At 34.4% G+C, this 15,057-nt stretch overlaps 1 protein-coding gene across 3 annotated transcripts in view; it reads left to right on the plus strand.

Annotated features, from left to right (window-relative positions):
- Positions 1-5,317: 5,317 nt before the first annotated feature.
- MBD-like (methyl-CpG-binding domain protein 2) overlaps positions 5,318-15,057 on the plus strand; it is a 58,662-nt gene continuing 48,922 nt past the window's right edge. The window contains exons 1-2 of one of the 3 annotated variants that reach the window (XM_081747717.1): positions 5,318-5,741; positions 11,861-11,977. In XM_081747717.1, the coding sequence (XP_081603843.1) occupies positions 5,374-5,741; positions 11,861-11,977 (485 nt within the window). In that variant the 5' untranslated portion in view covers positions 5,318-5,373. Of the gene's footprint in view, positions 5,742-11,563; positions 11,723-11,860; positions 11,978-15,057 lie in introns of those variants that run through there. The other 2 variants (XM_081747718.1, XM_081747719.1) reach the window with 2 other exon arrangements.

Below are 15,057 nucleotides of genomic sequence, written 5' to 3' on the forward strand. Positions count from 1 at the left end.
ATGCTACAATGGTCTTCAAGCACATTTGAAGAAGGTAAACCCAGAAATCATATGCACTCATTGCATGGGACACGTTCTCAATTTAGTTATAGCAGGTTCTACTGTAAAGTGCCGCCAAGCAGAACATTTATTCGGGCTTGTGAAAGAATCCGCTTGCTTTCTAAGCAATTCATACAAGAGAATGATCGTGTGGGAGAAATTTACAAAGAAACATCATTCTGGGTGGGCAACGCTACATCGATTAAAAAAAAAAAAAAAAAAAAAATAGGTGCTACTAGGTGGTGGAGCAAACACAAAGCTCTATCATCCATAATAGATTTACATTATGATAATGTTGAATCTTCTAAATTCGTTACATTTTTGTAAGTATTGTTAGATATGTCAACAGGCAATTTCGATTGCAAAACAAAATTTACAGTGCGTTCCCTTCTAGGACAGTGGTGCAAATTCGAAAATTTGTTTCTAGTTGTAGTCATGCTAGACATGTTTTCAGTCACTTCTCCTGTGTCCATCTTTCTCCAAAACAAGTCTTTAGACTATGCAAAGGCCCGGCAGTCGGTAGATGCATTATTACACGAAACTAGAAGAAAAAGAAGTGACAAAAATTTTAAAAGATTGCATGACAAATGTAAATCCCTGGTTAAAGACATCAAAGCTTATTTTAGAAATGGGGAAATTGATATAGAAGGTGATTTTCCAGAAAAAAGAATTCCCAAGGTGAAGAAAATTCCTTGTGAAGAAGTTTCCGACGAGGCTAGAAATTTTCACATGACCAGAAATACAAAGCACTATACTTTAACATTCTCGATTATGCCAGTAAAAATATAGAAGAACAGTTTGTGCCCAACAAGACTCTACTGCTTGATTGTTCCTGGTTAGACCCAAAAAGGTACGAGGATATAGTTGCAATGGAGGTAGATTTTCCAGATGATTGCTTGCAAACTGTTTCTCAATTAGCAAACGTGAATAGAAGTGAGTTGTTGTTAGAACTGAAACAGTTTGCAAGCCAGTATCGTAATTTGAGTGCAGATTTTAGTGACAAGTCTGAAGAACCAGAAGAGAAAGAAGTGTGTAAACTTGTAAGAATTACAAGTAAGGATGGTGATGGTATTCAGATGAAAGTGTGACATCTGAAGAAGAATCTGAAAATAGATAGAAAAGGTCTGAAACTCAATGTGGTACTAAAAGGAAATGTTTAAGATGTCTCTCATGTGCATTTCCCATTCTATATGAACTATCGTCACAGTCTGGATTATTTAGTAATTTATATACTGTGTTTAAATATATAATGACCATTCCATCCACTCAGGTAACTTGTGAACGAGTTTTTTCGAAATTGAAAATTGTAAACACAGACTCAGATATTCTTTAAGCGAGAACTTACTATCTCCCTTAATGTTGATGAATGTTGAGAGAGACTTGTTTATAAATTTAGACAAAAATAAAGTCATTGATGAAATTGCGGTGACAAGCGAAGTTTTGAAAAGAAAATTAATGTATTGATATGTTCCTGATACTTTGTAATTCCTGTGTGTGTCTGAGTCATTTTCAATTTTACAATTATGTGCTTTATGATATTGTAATCATTTATTAGTAGTAATCAATAATTTGCCTGTTTGTATTAATATAAATCTAGAATAAGCTTCACTTTGTTAGTGCATACCAATATTGTCGTCTTTTTACAGTTATGTAGTCATATAAATGTTGTAATACATGTTAAATATTTGTTATTAGTTCTCACAGAATAAAAAAAATGGTTATAACTATACGGGTTTCGCATAATTTTGCATTATCAACACATTTCTCTTTATTTCACTCACAGCCTCATTACAGCATATAGTACAATGCTGAACTGACGCCGAAACCTATATCATGATTTATATCTACGTTATATTGCTTAAGTATGATTTACCTTGTCATTTATCGTAACATAGATAGATTTAAAATACTTCAGAAACTTTTTCTTCATAAACAAACCTTTAATCATTGTTGTAAGTACCGAAGATACACTGTGAAAAGTTTCTCGATCAGGGGGGCCCACAACCAACTTTAGCCGAGGGCCCGTGATTGCTCCAGACCGGCACTGTTCAGCATACATGCTCTTATGACGCTCTGTGGATGTCCCATTTTCCCTCTGTCTTTACGCAAGTTCACGGTGTGTCTGAATTGCCACAACCAGGTAGTATGTTGGATATACCCACACCAACAACTGACGTTCGCCTTATCTCCACTTGCATTCAACTCACAGTGTGAGGTCCAATTGAACACAGACCTCCACGAAAAGGGGCAGAATTTTCTTGGTTACCTTTATAGTTATGCACAAAAGTATAGCGTTTGGTCCCGGGCAGTAGTTCTTGATTAAGCATAATAAAAACTATATTGAATATAATTTATGGATAATAATAATAATAATAATAATAATAATAATAATAATAATAATAATAATAATAATAATAATAATAAGAAGAAGAAGAAGAAGAAGAAGAAGAAGAAGCTAAAATAGTGTTTTTAGTCTTCCAGAAGGAAACCAAAATTTTCCTTTCTTTCAGGCCTCAAAAACACTAGCAGTAAAACACTAGCAGCGACACATTTTTTTTTGGCTTTGTACATTGTAGCTGGCCCCCCCTCAAAAACGACGGGCCCCCCCTACACAAACCTGCTGGCTATACCCCTGAAGAACGGTAAGAAATAATGACAAGCTGTTTCTAACAATCAATTCAGTGTCTCCAGGTAACATACCACCTCCACCTCCAACACTCTACCAAAGCCGGAAGTGGTTGAAATTATCTAGTATTTCTGGTTTCAAAATTTCCATAGAGCGAACATGCTCAGATTTCGAAAATAATAATAATAATAATAATAATAATAATAATAATAATAATAATAATAATAATAATAATAATAATAATAATAATAATAATAATAATAATATTATTATTATTATTATTATTATTATTATATTATTTGCACAGACTCAGCGTCCCAAAAATGAGTTTTGTCTCGACTTTTGTTGAAACCGGAAGTGGTGAAAATCTTCTTTTTTTTCGGTTACAACATTCACCGGATAATGAATAAAACGGAAGTGGATAAGGACAAAAGGGTTTTCGATATGAATTCAGTACAATAAGGATATGTTTCTCCTCTGATATTATTCCTTCGTTGCAATAGGAAGCAATTAGTACTTCCTGTTTGAATGTTAAGCTACATGGAGCCAAAACAATAAGGGATAGTGAGTAATGACTATTTGGTATATATTCAGCGTCCGAGAAGCAGTTTCTATCTTCGATCTTATTCCTTTATTGCAACCTGTAGTTATGGATGTGCTTCCGTAAGACGGGGTTACTTGCACTTCAACTGTTACTTTGCACAAAATATGATAAGAGTTGCACAGTCCTCTGTTGGTAAAACCATGAACTGTAAAGAGAGTTTCAACTGCCACCTAAGATAAAACATCTAACTGTATTTTGGCTATAATATTGGCGGCTAACTTCAGTTCTAATTACCAGGAGGGTTTGTTGTAGAGATATGGAGACCAGTCACTGTAAAGGCCGACAATATTTGAAAGATATCACCTACAAGAATTTCCGGCAAAGTTTAGTAAGTTTCGTAGAATACTACTGTGTATAATGGGACTTCGAAGCAGTAGTTGAAATTGAAGTGTGAAACGTTTTAGTCATAAGAAAGTAAAACTGGGAGAAGGCGGTTTCAGCCTCTAATCGGGGTTACTTTGCACCGGTCCAAAGTAACCCCTTAGATAGAAAATTACTACTACTGATACCTCCTGCCTTCTAATTTTAGGTAAATTTCCTGTTTAGGTAGATGCCGGAATGGATTTCTTGTTGGAAAATAAATTACGAACAGTGGCGGAAGTTTGAGAGGGCTCCACTCAGAAAAGCTTTTTTTTTTTTTTTTTTTTTTTTTTTTTTTTTTAGAAATCACTAGACTTTTGGAGGGGGCTTGAAGCTTATACGCATAGGAATAACTAACTAATATTAGATTTAAAAAAAAGAAAAGAAATAATGCAATTTGGATGGGCTTCAGCCTGAAAGTCTCAAACCCCATAAATATTCCATTGAATGCGTTCGGGACGATATTCTCGAGCATAAAGATCAATCAAGGCAAATCAGTTCACAGGGATTTTTTTTTTTTTCGTTCCTGAGTTGGCTTTTTGTGAGACATATGTTAAACCAACAGAATGTGGTTCCTCTGCCAGTACCAGAAAATACATAATTTTATTTACAAATACCTATAATTCATATCAAGTACCGGTACCAGTACCTCATTCTAATATAAATATTTGTAGACTGCATGCAGCTTGCCTAGGAAGTGAAATGTATAAATACTGAAGGGAAAACATATCACAGAAACATTCTGTTCGTATGTTGAACAAACTTTTTTGTATGTTGTGCAAAGTATCTCCACCTATGGGGTTACTTTGCACCCAAGTTAATATTTCAATAACTATGGTCATACTAAATGTTTACTAATGCACTTCCACAAATGTTTTCCTTTTATATCTTACTGTTGTATCTTTAACATATACTGTTCTAAATCATTACGTTTGTAAGTTACATGTGATTTTCTTTAAAATTTCTTAAATATTGTTCAAGGTAACCCAGTGTTACGGTACTTCAAGTTTGAGCATTGTTTTCGAATAGCTTGGAACTCTATCATACCTCACCTAACTTTTGCTTCTACGAAGATGAAAAACGCCTAGTACGCAGAGATAAAATCATAGAGTAAATAGAGAGGTGATCAGTGGATAAAATACTGTAACAGAACCAGGGTATGCTATGCTAAAACTCAATCTTGATTGTTTTGTTGAAGGTATGACAACTTTTGAACCTGACATTGAAGTTCATAGGAAGAAGTTGACACAAATTACTTTTCTCGAAAACAATATACAATTTCTAATATTAAATATAGACATAGCTACTCAAAATAAATGCATGCTAAGTTGATCTAGAAGTTGTCATATCCTACGAAATCACCGTTCCCAGGCGCATTTTGCTTTTCATGTTGTTTTGCAGCTTATTTTCCCTATTAGAGTACTTATGTATCGCAACAATTAGAAGACGAATTATTTTGAGGGATAGGTACAGAACCTGCCTAAATAAAACCTACACCCTGCTTCTGGGTTAAGACAGAAAAAGAAAAGGTACAGAACAGGATAGTCATTTCTTTGAAAAATCATAGCAGACTCATGAATGGTGGTAATCTCATTGTTGAAAATATCTAACTGTCTGTGAAAATATCTAACATCGTTATCTCTATCCCAGAATTTATTGAACAGTTATAAAGAGGAGATATTTTATTTTATCAAGTTAAGAAGACGTAATTAATCTGTGCAATTAGATCTAGCAGTGTATAAAGATGCCAGCTTATTGCTGTGTTAAAGGGTGTTCTAACTGGCGTGGGAAGGAGGAAGTGAAAGCAAGAAATGTGTCATTTCATAAATTACCGATGAGGAACCAAAATTTGCTTACTACATGGTTAGAAGTTATACCATTTCGTACTCAAGTGCCACCCTCTGTGCATACCGTGATTTGTTCTGACCATTTTCAAGAAGAATGCTTCTTTTACCAACGTTGCACCAACAGAAGACAACTAAAGGAAAATGTTCTGCCCAGTATATTTAAGAATATACTTGATGTGATTCCTACAACGAAGACAGTGAATCTAAGTGTCAGAAAACAAAAATGTATTTCACAAAATTACAAGGAAAACGACAATATTATATTGTAAGTACTATAGAATGTGTTAATACACTTATAGTATTACAGAATTTATTCATGGTTGATTAACTATTAGTTGATTTATGCCGAGTGCACAGGTAGTTTTGTCAAGTAGATGTTTAGATTACTTTTTATCGCTTCTCCCAATTTTAATGAAAATAACTCTTTCAATGCTAGTATTAAAAAATAAATTAATAATAAGTTCGAGCACATATTAGGTCAATGTTTCAGTTCACAGACTGCAGTAAGAAATTTTTCTAGTACTAACAAGTCAAAGCAAGATAATTGGGCATGACTATTCAGTAGAATCAGAAATATATAAAGTAACAACAAAGTATAACTATTCAGCTAAATCAGCCATTTTTAAAATCAAAATGCCTATTGGATATCGTTAGGTTAGCATATTTATGAATAAGTATTAAGCTTGATTAGTCAATTTTATTAGCTACAGTGCAAAGCAACTTTTATAGTGCCAATATTAATGTTTTTTAGGATAAATTCTTAAATTCTATTTCGCCACGTTATGCCAGAATACAGGCGGAACAACTGTAAGTGAGAGTGTTACTCAATTGAAATATGTAGATAAATGACCTTCGATAGGACAAATATTCTTGTGAACTTCTATATTATACCAGAAGAGTGTAGATATATATTACTTTTCTTTTTTGCTATTTCCGGTCGAGATACTTTTTTAAAACCTAAACTTTGTTCTCTATTTACAATTATAAATAATAAAAGTATGAAGTAATTTTGTTATCCAGTGTCAACTTTACATGTTAAAAGAAGTTAATAACTGAATGAGTTAATTTCAAATAAATTAACACTAAGGATGAGTTTAAAATATTGCTTTAGATGGCAATAGTAAATATAATGTGCTATGCTTCACATCTAGATTAAGATACTCTTTTCTCCTGCTTTTAAAATTAATGATCAATTTCACATAGTACTGTGGATAAGGAGAAAACTTTTATTTAATATATTAAATCTTGAAATTGAGGTATTTTCTATTGAAGTTTTATAATTTTATTAATTTTTCTCTCATGCTATTTATCAAATCATGGGTGTGTGTTTTTTTAACAAGGAGAAAACATCGACATACTCCTCTTTAATTAGCCTAGTTAGATTTGCTTTTCTCGATACACAAGAAGAAATTCCATTTAACACTTGTAGTTATTTTAGGTTAAGCTATCTTTATAAATTTGGCTATTTCGAAATACATATATTCTTTGAAATTGTGATTATTTGTTCGGGGAAAACGAACTATGAAACTTAACTAGATGGAAGCATAGTTTTAGTTTTGAGAATTGGTCATATCTAGATTTAGATTTACTTGTTAGCAAACGACTTTCAATAAAGTAACCCCGCCTCAGAAGATTAGGGACACAACAGAAGTTTCCCATGCCGTATGAATTATGATTAATAATGATTCAAAAATACACGTTATTCCCCCTAAATTTTCTTCTGCTTTAATAAAGTTTAGTTCTGGTTGTGCATCTCTATATAACATATCGTTTACCAAAAACTGCAGAAACATATTTAATAGAAGGAAGATCTTATATAGGTAGCTATCTGCATGAGATGTAATAACATGAAAGAGAAAGAAAAACACGTTAGAAGGAAGAGTTAAGAACTTAGTCGCAATCAAAATATTTTTCGAAATTGTGCGATTGTACTTTTTAGTCTTCTGTTAATGCTCTACACATGAAGAGTAGGTTACTAGAAATGATTTTACGATTCGTGAGCTGGGAGCTGTCATACAAACGTTACAACTTCACAAACGTTTTTCAGTAAGGCGTAAAATATTTGAGACAAAAAAAAAAAAGTAGCAAGAGTAATCTAATTAGTAGCGTACAATTGTTATTTTGTGATGTGTAAAATTGGTGTGTAAGTTTTTTTTTTTTCAGTTCAACAATACTAATAAAAACTAGTGATGCTCATAAAACACTTTATGGGCTTATAGAGAATGGTTCTCCACCGAGAATTAATCTTAGGAATACGGTAGAGACCTGCACGGGCCAGGCCTGGCCTGAGGCCCGAAGCCCGGCCCGCGGGCAGGGCTTGGGCGGGCCGACTATGTTATTTCTTTGGGCCGGGCCGGGCTTGGGCGGGCCGACACTGTTATTTCTTTAATCTGGGCCGGGCTTGGGCTGGCAGACACTGATTTCTCTTCAGGTCGGGCCGGGCTGGGGCCGATCAACTGCAATTCTTTAATAATTATTGACTTTCGTTAAACGATAATTGGAATAAAGCCAAACGTTGAAGAAGTGTGTCCGTAAAAATGTTACAAAGAATGCAATAGCTGTGTTGCTTAGCAGCTCCACTTTCACTGTAGAGGATTGCAGGCATTATGCGGGAAATTGAGCTCTGACCTTGACCTTCACTGAACTCAAAATATAAAATGAAGGGGTGGGAATGTTTTGCCTGTCGCTAAACAATATTGCCATCTTCACTTTTTGCTAAAAATCAATTTTTGTTACAGGGAATGGAGTTTTTGTTCTCTCGATGACAGGCAAAGCTCTAGGAGGCAATGGTACCATTCGGAAGGCAAGCGTCAGGTTGTGAACCAAAGTTTAGAAAATGTTTCTGAGGGTTAGGTCAAATTTAGTACTAAATTTTGAGAAAGATTCGGGCTCGAGCTAATTTTTAAAAATATTTATCGGGCCAGGGCCGGGCCAAAAACTTAAAATTTTTCGGGCCCGGGCCGGGCTTGGGCCAAGAATTTTCAAAAACTTATCGGGCCGAAAATCTCCAAAACTTTTCGTACCCGGGCTGGGCCGGGCCTAGGTACGTTCGGGCTGGATTGGGCTCGGGCCGAGAAATTCGGCCCGTGCAGGTCTCTAGAATACGGTCAGTAAGTATGTAGTTCGGTACCGCACTTGTATGATGCGAGAACATTAAAAAAAGAAGAAGATGATGCTAATCATGGTTATTTTTTAAAAATTAGTTTTATGCGCCTCGATTATGAACCGAGATTACAGAAGACGTCATTAAGGTGGATGATAGTAATCGAATGAAGTAAATAGGAGGAAATGGAAGAACTCTAAGAAAACCGAAAAACATGATGTTTGTCCACTACAAGCCCACTTAGTGGTAGCTGGGATTACACCAGGAATCCCACGCGTTAGAAATGAGAGCTCTATCTCTGAGTCACCGAAGCTCCCATGCTTATAAAAATGTCGTATCCAGAGGGGTGAGATCATCAAATAACTTTTGTTTTCAATTAAATTTTATCTTAAGGTGATTTTAATAAAGCTAGTATCAAAAACAAAATAGGTCTATACGTTGAGTCAGCATTGGATTCAGCATTGCCGTCAGGAAAACCACACCGTACTTGTTTTCTGATACACTTACTTGTTTATACTTGCTATTATTGGACTACACACTTATTATATTAATCAAACATCACTTTGAGCTCAGGAATAGCGGAACAGTTGATTGGTTGATTTATATTTACGTTCTTTGTCAATAACAAGACTATGCAGAATAAGACATATTTTGAAGTTATATTTGAAGCATTGTACTATGTTCAATGCTCTCCCACTGGGAATCGAAGCCTAGACCTCGTGTAACGAAGGCACTTGACCAGCAGGGAATAGCTAAACTGATCTCAAGTTATAAGAATAGAATTATTATTGTTAAAGAACAATTAATATTTGACGATTTTTCTCTTACAATATAATTAATCTCTATAGCGAATGCGTTGGACAGGAAAGATTTTTCATAAACAAACCAATAGTTGAGTAATCAATTGGTACTTTTATGATCTTCGATAGGTATATGCCACATGTTGAGTTTTATAATGACGAACACAACGCAACATTAGCGTTTTAATTTACGATAGCAGCCATTGTTGTTATAAGTACTTATTGCATTATTTCTGTTGTGATGAGCGTTTAGAAATAAGGCTCACTGTACACAATATTATTGCAACATTAATGCCATTCCCCATCAAGGACAGGGTCATGCCCTCCCTGGAATTAAAACGAATCAACAATTTGAATAGAGTTTCCGATCACGAGCAATATTTCCTACCTTCTCCAATATTTGTTTATCAATATTTTTTTCTTTTCAACTTCTGTTATCAAAATAATTAATGCTATGTGGTCAGTTCAATACAGTAGCTTTTGTTCCTCTTGTTGAAAACTAAGCCGTGAATACCGAGGTGGAACAATGCAAATCAGCTTCTGGGTGACTCCTTTTTATGAAAGGTCTTCCTAAACGTTAATTGGTTTAATGTTCTGCTTTTTAATGATCATGATTGTTTGAACCGAAAGTTCCTCTCTTGATAACAAGGAGCACTTTTAGCTTTTGTTGTTACTCTCTCCTAGTGAAAGTTTAAAATAATATTTGAGTAACTGACTTTCCTGGAAAAACTATCAAGTTGATTTCATATAGCTCGGACAGGGGAGCAGGAGGTATGGGCCATAATCTCTTCGATTAACAGGTGAATTTTGTTGTTTGAGTTGTCCTGTAAGTCCGTAAGAGTCAGTTTCTGAATAATGCGTGTAAATTTGGGGGTAGTATTTTTTCTTTTAATAATACCAACTCCTGTCCGGAATTATACGAGAAAAAAATTGAGAATGTATGTGTATCTTGCTATTTGTTTGTGTATGTAGTATTTATTTAGAATTCTTCATTGTGTAGGGGGTGGGGATTTTTTGTTGTCTTTACAGATTTGGTTTCGTTAATCAGTTCTTTATTGTGCGATTAAGATGTTCTTTGTTGTATTGTGTTATTCTTGGTAGGTGTGTTCTTGCGTTTATGTTTCTTTACGAACCATGAAGTTAACAGGTATCATGTCTTCGCTATGGGTAGTTGTTCAGGTAATCATTGATAATTGGTGAAAACTATAATCAGTCATCCAATGTTTTCCCTTCCTATTAGAATAATCGGCAAAATACCCAAGAGAGTTTTTCGATACCAGTGTTTGTAAATATTGCGACACACAACTCAACGCAAAATTCACAAATTGCTGGTCGAATTTAAGCACACCATATTTTGCATGGAAAAACATATTTAAAGGGAAGAAGCTTTTGCAGGCTGCAGGATTAAAAAATAAGTAATGTAGCTATATTTTATGATTACAAATATAAAGTTACTAGTGTGAAACCATGACAAGTGTTATAGGAACTCTTACCACTGAGAGAACCTACGTATTTCCACTATCTTTTCTTACACGCACACTCGCCGTCACTGACGCGCCTGCTTCGAACGTAACCCTAACTAGCGTGTGGGCCTTCCAGCTTCACCGTACCCTGTCTGAATTTGTACTTTTCAATGGAAATCTAGCCCATACAGGTCTTCACTCTAGATTTTATGATATATGCCCGAATACTGTATTTACTGTATACGGAAATCGTGAAAGAATTGTGATTTGTTTTAGCAATTAAACCTGGTTGTCCTGTTGAACCTTATCAATGCAAAGAAGAGCATTCCAGAGTCACTCAGTGTAAATCTTTTTTTTTGGGGGGGGGGCAATAAAAAGAATATTAGTGCAAGAATTATAAATTTTTCAACAATTATTTCAAGTGCTATGCCTAAACTTGATCTTCACTCTCAATATATATATATATATATATATATATATATATATATATATATATATATATATATATATATATATATATATATATATATAACTCGTATGATTATTATCGTAAACTAAAACGCAGAATTTGCGCTGTATTACGAAATGTTGCTATATGTAGATTAAAACATTTTAAAAATAATAAGAAAAAAAAAACAGGAATTTTAATAAGTAGATTGATGGCAAAGTTTTAAGTAGTATTTCAAGTAGACTTTCAATCGTCCAGTCAGAGACTTGGCAACACTAGAGAAAGCTCTAATCGTATGTGTATGTTGTGTTTGTGTGTTACTTGGGTAAACGTCTTTCGATAAGGAGTGAATATATTTTAAAATTTGGTGTATTGAAACGTTAGTTTTCTATTTATTATAGCTGAGTGCAAGAGGAGTGAATGATCATGAAGGTAACTTTTAGTTTGCTTTCAAGTAATTAATACTATGAAGTTCAAGTTAGATGTTTACACCTGTTACTTTACCATATGCCGGCAAAAACAATGTAAAAATTCAAACAAATAAAATGTATATTATTATTTTAATTTCAGCATGTCCGTAGAACGAAGAAGATATGAGTGCACAGCTTTACCTAAGGGATGGCAAAGAGAAGAAGTAATCCGAAAATCTGGGCTGTCTGCAGGAAAAATTGATGTTTATTATTACAGGTAATTTTTTGTTTTTCATAGCAAGTACATGCATAGCTCATTCCATATTTATTCACTAGTTGAGTACAAGGGTTTTTCTACTTTATTATAAACGAATTGGAGTACCCAACATAATATGTGTTTTTTTAACGGGGGATGTCCGCCTTTGAACAGGGTCCGGTTCTTATCATCATATGCATCTTCCATTTCTATGTACAAGTATAATTTTTAGCTGTGTTGTATACTATGTCTCTATAGTGTTCAGTGTGTATAACTTTTAATACTATGATTGGCCTTTAGGGTTAAATTCCAAAGTTGGGCGTCCGTTTCCAGCAAAATTTTTAAAGTTTGCAGGAAAGATATGGATAATTTGATCGTTTGTGTGTTTGATAATATATAAGAGTCTCGAAAAATCTGTTTATTTGTTATATATAAGCGGTTATAAACATGGGACTATACGGCAAGTGGAGGGAACTACTTGGCGCAAGGTAACTGAACAGTTGCATTGTGGGAAAGAAACGAGCATATATGTTATCAATATGGCGAATGTACAAGGGCAATGAACTAACAGTTTTAACATTTGTGAAGCAATACGTTGATAACTAGCAAAATCTTTTAAAAGTTTGTGAAGAGCACAGATTAATGAACCTAATAACAAATCGCAGAAAGTGTGGAAAGGAGATAACAGCGAAAAAACGTGGCGAAAGCGGACGCCCAACTTCGGAATAAATGCCGGCCTTTGTTTCACATGAATAATATTAATACAAAAATATACATACTTGATAAAATATTAACTTGTTTAATCTAGAAATTCACTCTTAGTACCTTACAAAGTTTTTCTTAAGGCAGAAGTTGCATTACAAGGTGAAATTCATTTTACGAGGGCTGGGTGTAAATACAGCGTATTGACAGTCTAAGCCATAAAAACAACAGTGCAAAATTTGAACCGACCTGTGCTAGGTAGTCACTGAAAAGCACGAATTCTAGCTGAGTTAGGGCAGCAGCAGAGGCGGCTGTAGGGAGCAGGCGCTGAACCCGAGACCCCTAGCGTTTACTTCGTTTTCTTCAAGACTGCAGGCATTTTAGAACACGTTACATATGCTTTCACGCCTTTCTGCGTTGAGGCATAATGTGTGATGACGTCATAAATTTAAAAAGATATTTTTTCTTATCTGTATCATTATTATTTTTGGCGGGTTACATTTTGCATTCAGAAGACTGAAATTTTGCACACTCGTTTCAGATGTTTTCATATCTCTGCGTGGAAACAGCGGGGTCCAGAGGGGCAAAAATGTTTTAAAAAAGGATTTTTTTTAAACAAAAAAAATAGCTTTTTTCGTGATTTTCCCGCCTCAGATGGAAACATATGAATGGTATCGTTTGAAAGACTGTGCTGTTCTAAAGAAAATGATATACGCACTATGCTTCTAGGATAGATAGGGATATCTCAGGAAACGGTTACTGAAATTTTGTACATTTACTCAGTGCACCCCTCAGTATTTTTCAGATTTGTTTCAGATCTCTGCCTTAAAACAGGAGGAAGGGTCCACAGAGGTAAAAAAATTTTTTAAAAATGTAGCAGAAAATTCCTTTTTTCGTAATTTGCCCGCCCCAGATACATGATGGAGACATTTGAAGGGTACCGTTTGAAAATATCCTAGGATAAATAGGGATGTCAGAAAATTTTTATATTACATCCGGGTCGTCTGGGGCATTGTGGGAATATTCTTAGCTCATTGTTAAATAGTTTCCTCACCCTTACTACTCAAGATAGAAGCTTGAAATTTTGTACACACATTTAGTACATCCCTTAGTATTTCCCAGTTGATTTTGAGATCTGTGTGTTAACACAGGGGAATACAGAGGGGATCAGAATTAAAAAAAGTTTAAAAAATGCCGATTACTCAAAATTTCCCGCTTCAGGGACGTGATAGGGAAATGTGAATGTTTCCGTTTCAAAAGCAGTTCTATTCTAAAGAGAGTGATGTATGTACCATGATCCTAGGATAAATAGGGATGATGCTGTAGCTGCTTGACTGAAAGTCTATAATTTACCGTTAAAAAGAGCCATAATTTAAAAGGGTTAAGAAACATTGTTTGGGATTGATATAGGTTAATGATTGGATATAATTTAAAATTCAACTCCAATACTTTCACTTAAATGGCATAATTAGCATTTAATACTAATTCCTATCGCTTTTTCTTCAGTTCGCGGCTTGTATTATACGAGGAGAAAGATTTGATTTAAATCAAAAAAGTCGATTTAAATAAAAGAAATCAACAAAAGTAATTTTTTTTTTAAATCATGATTTTTTTTTACACCCTGATATAAATATTTTACTAGAAGTTTTAGATTTGCAAGAACTGTAAATAGATGTATGACAATATCTATAGCTGCATTATACTGTAGGCAGGTCGTCACTTGTACGGAACTCGGTATAATGTATATTATACTTATGCCAAGTGCTTCAGAAAACATTTTTTTCTACGCACTTCCCCCAGGTAGGGAACATGAAAAGAATTGTCCTTGTCATTTCAGGTGTTTTTTGTTAAGCTCTCGAGTTCCAAAAATGTCCCTCAATCTACATTAATAGGTAAATTCATGTTAAGTGGTCCAATGCATGTTGCTTGACAATTTTTTTAAAAATCTGGCTTTTGATGTGCAGTTACCTTGCCATGTCGTTAGTTCAAAACAAGTATTATTTTAACTTTAGTGACTAGGTTTCGAGTAGCAGCCATATTTGTTTTCGAGGATGCGTCATTGATGTTATTGTAAGGGATTACCGAATTTGAAGTATCTCAGCCCCTAGTTGTTCTATCGATGTGGAACAAAAACCAAAATGGTCAGCAAATTGTAAGCAGGGTTTTTACAAATCTGGAGAACAGGGAAAGTGGTGCTTATCCTGTATATCAAGGAAAATTCAAGATTTTCTCTCGAAATGGACTGTTGTCCGTCTTACCTATTTGTTAAGATAAGCCAATAATTCAGTCATTATTTGTTGAAAGAGAGACCACCAATAAATTATTTTCGTTGAGTTTCAAGAGTTGTATTTATAGTATGTAAATTTGTTAAGTAAAGTAGTTACTACTTCATGTAGAGA

The sequence above is a fragment of the Thermobia domestica genome, unplaced genomic scaffold (genome assembly GCF_964235325.1).
Source record: "Thermobia domestica unplaced genomic scaffold, izTheDome1.hap1.1 HAP1_SCAFFOLD_518, whole genome shotgun sequence".
NCBI lineage: Eukaryota > Metazoa > Arthropoda > Insecta > Zygentoma > Lepismatidae > Thermobia > Thermobia domestica.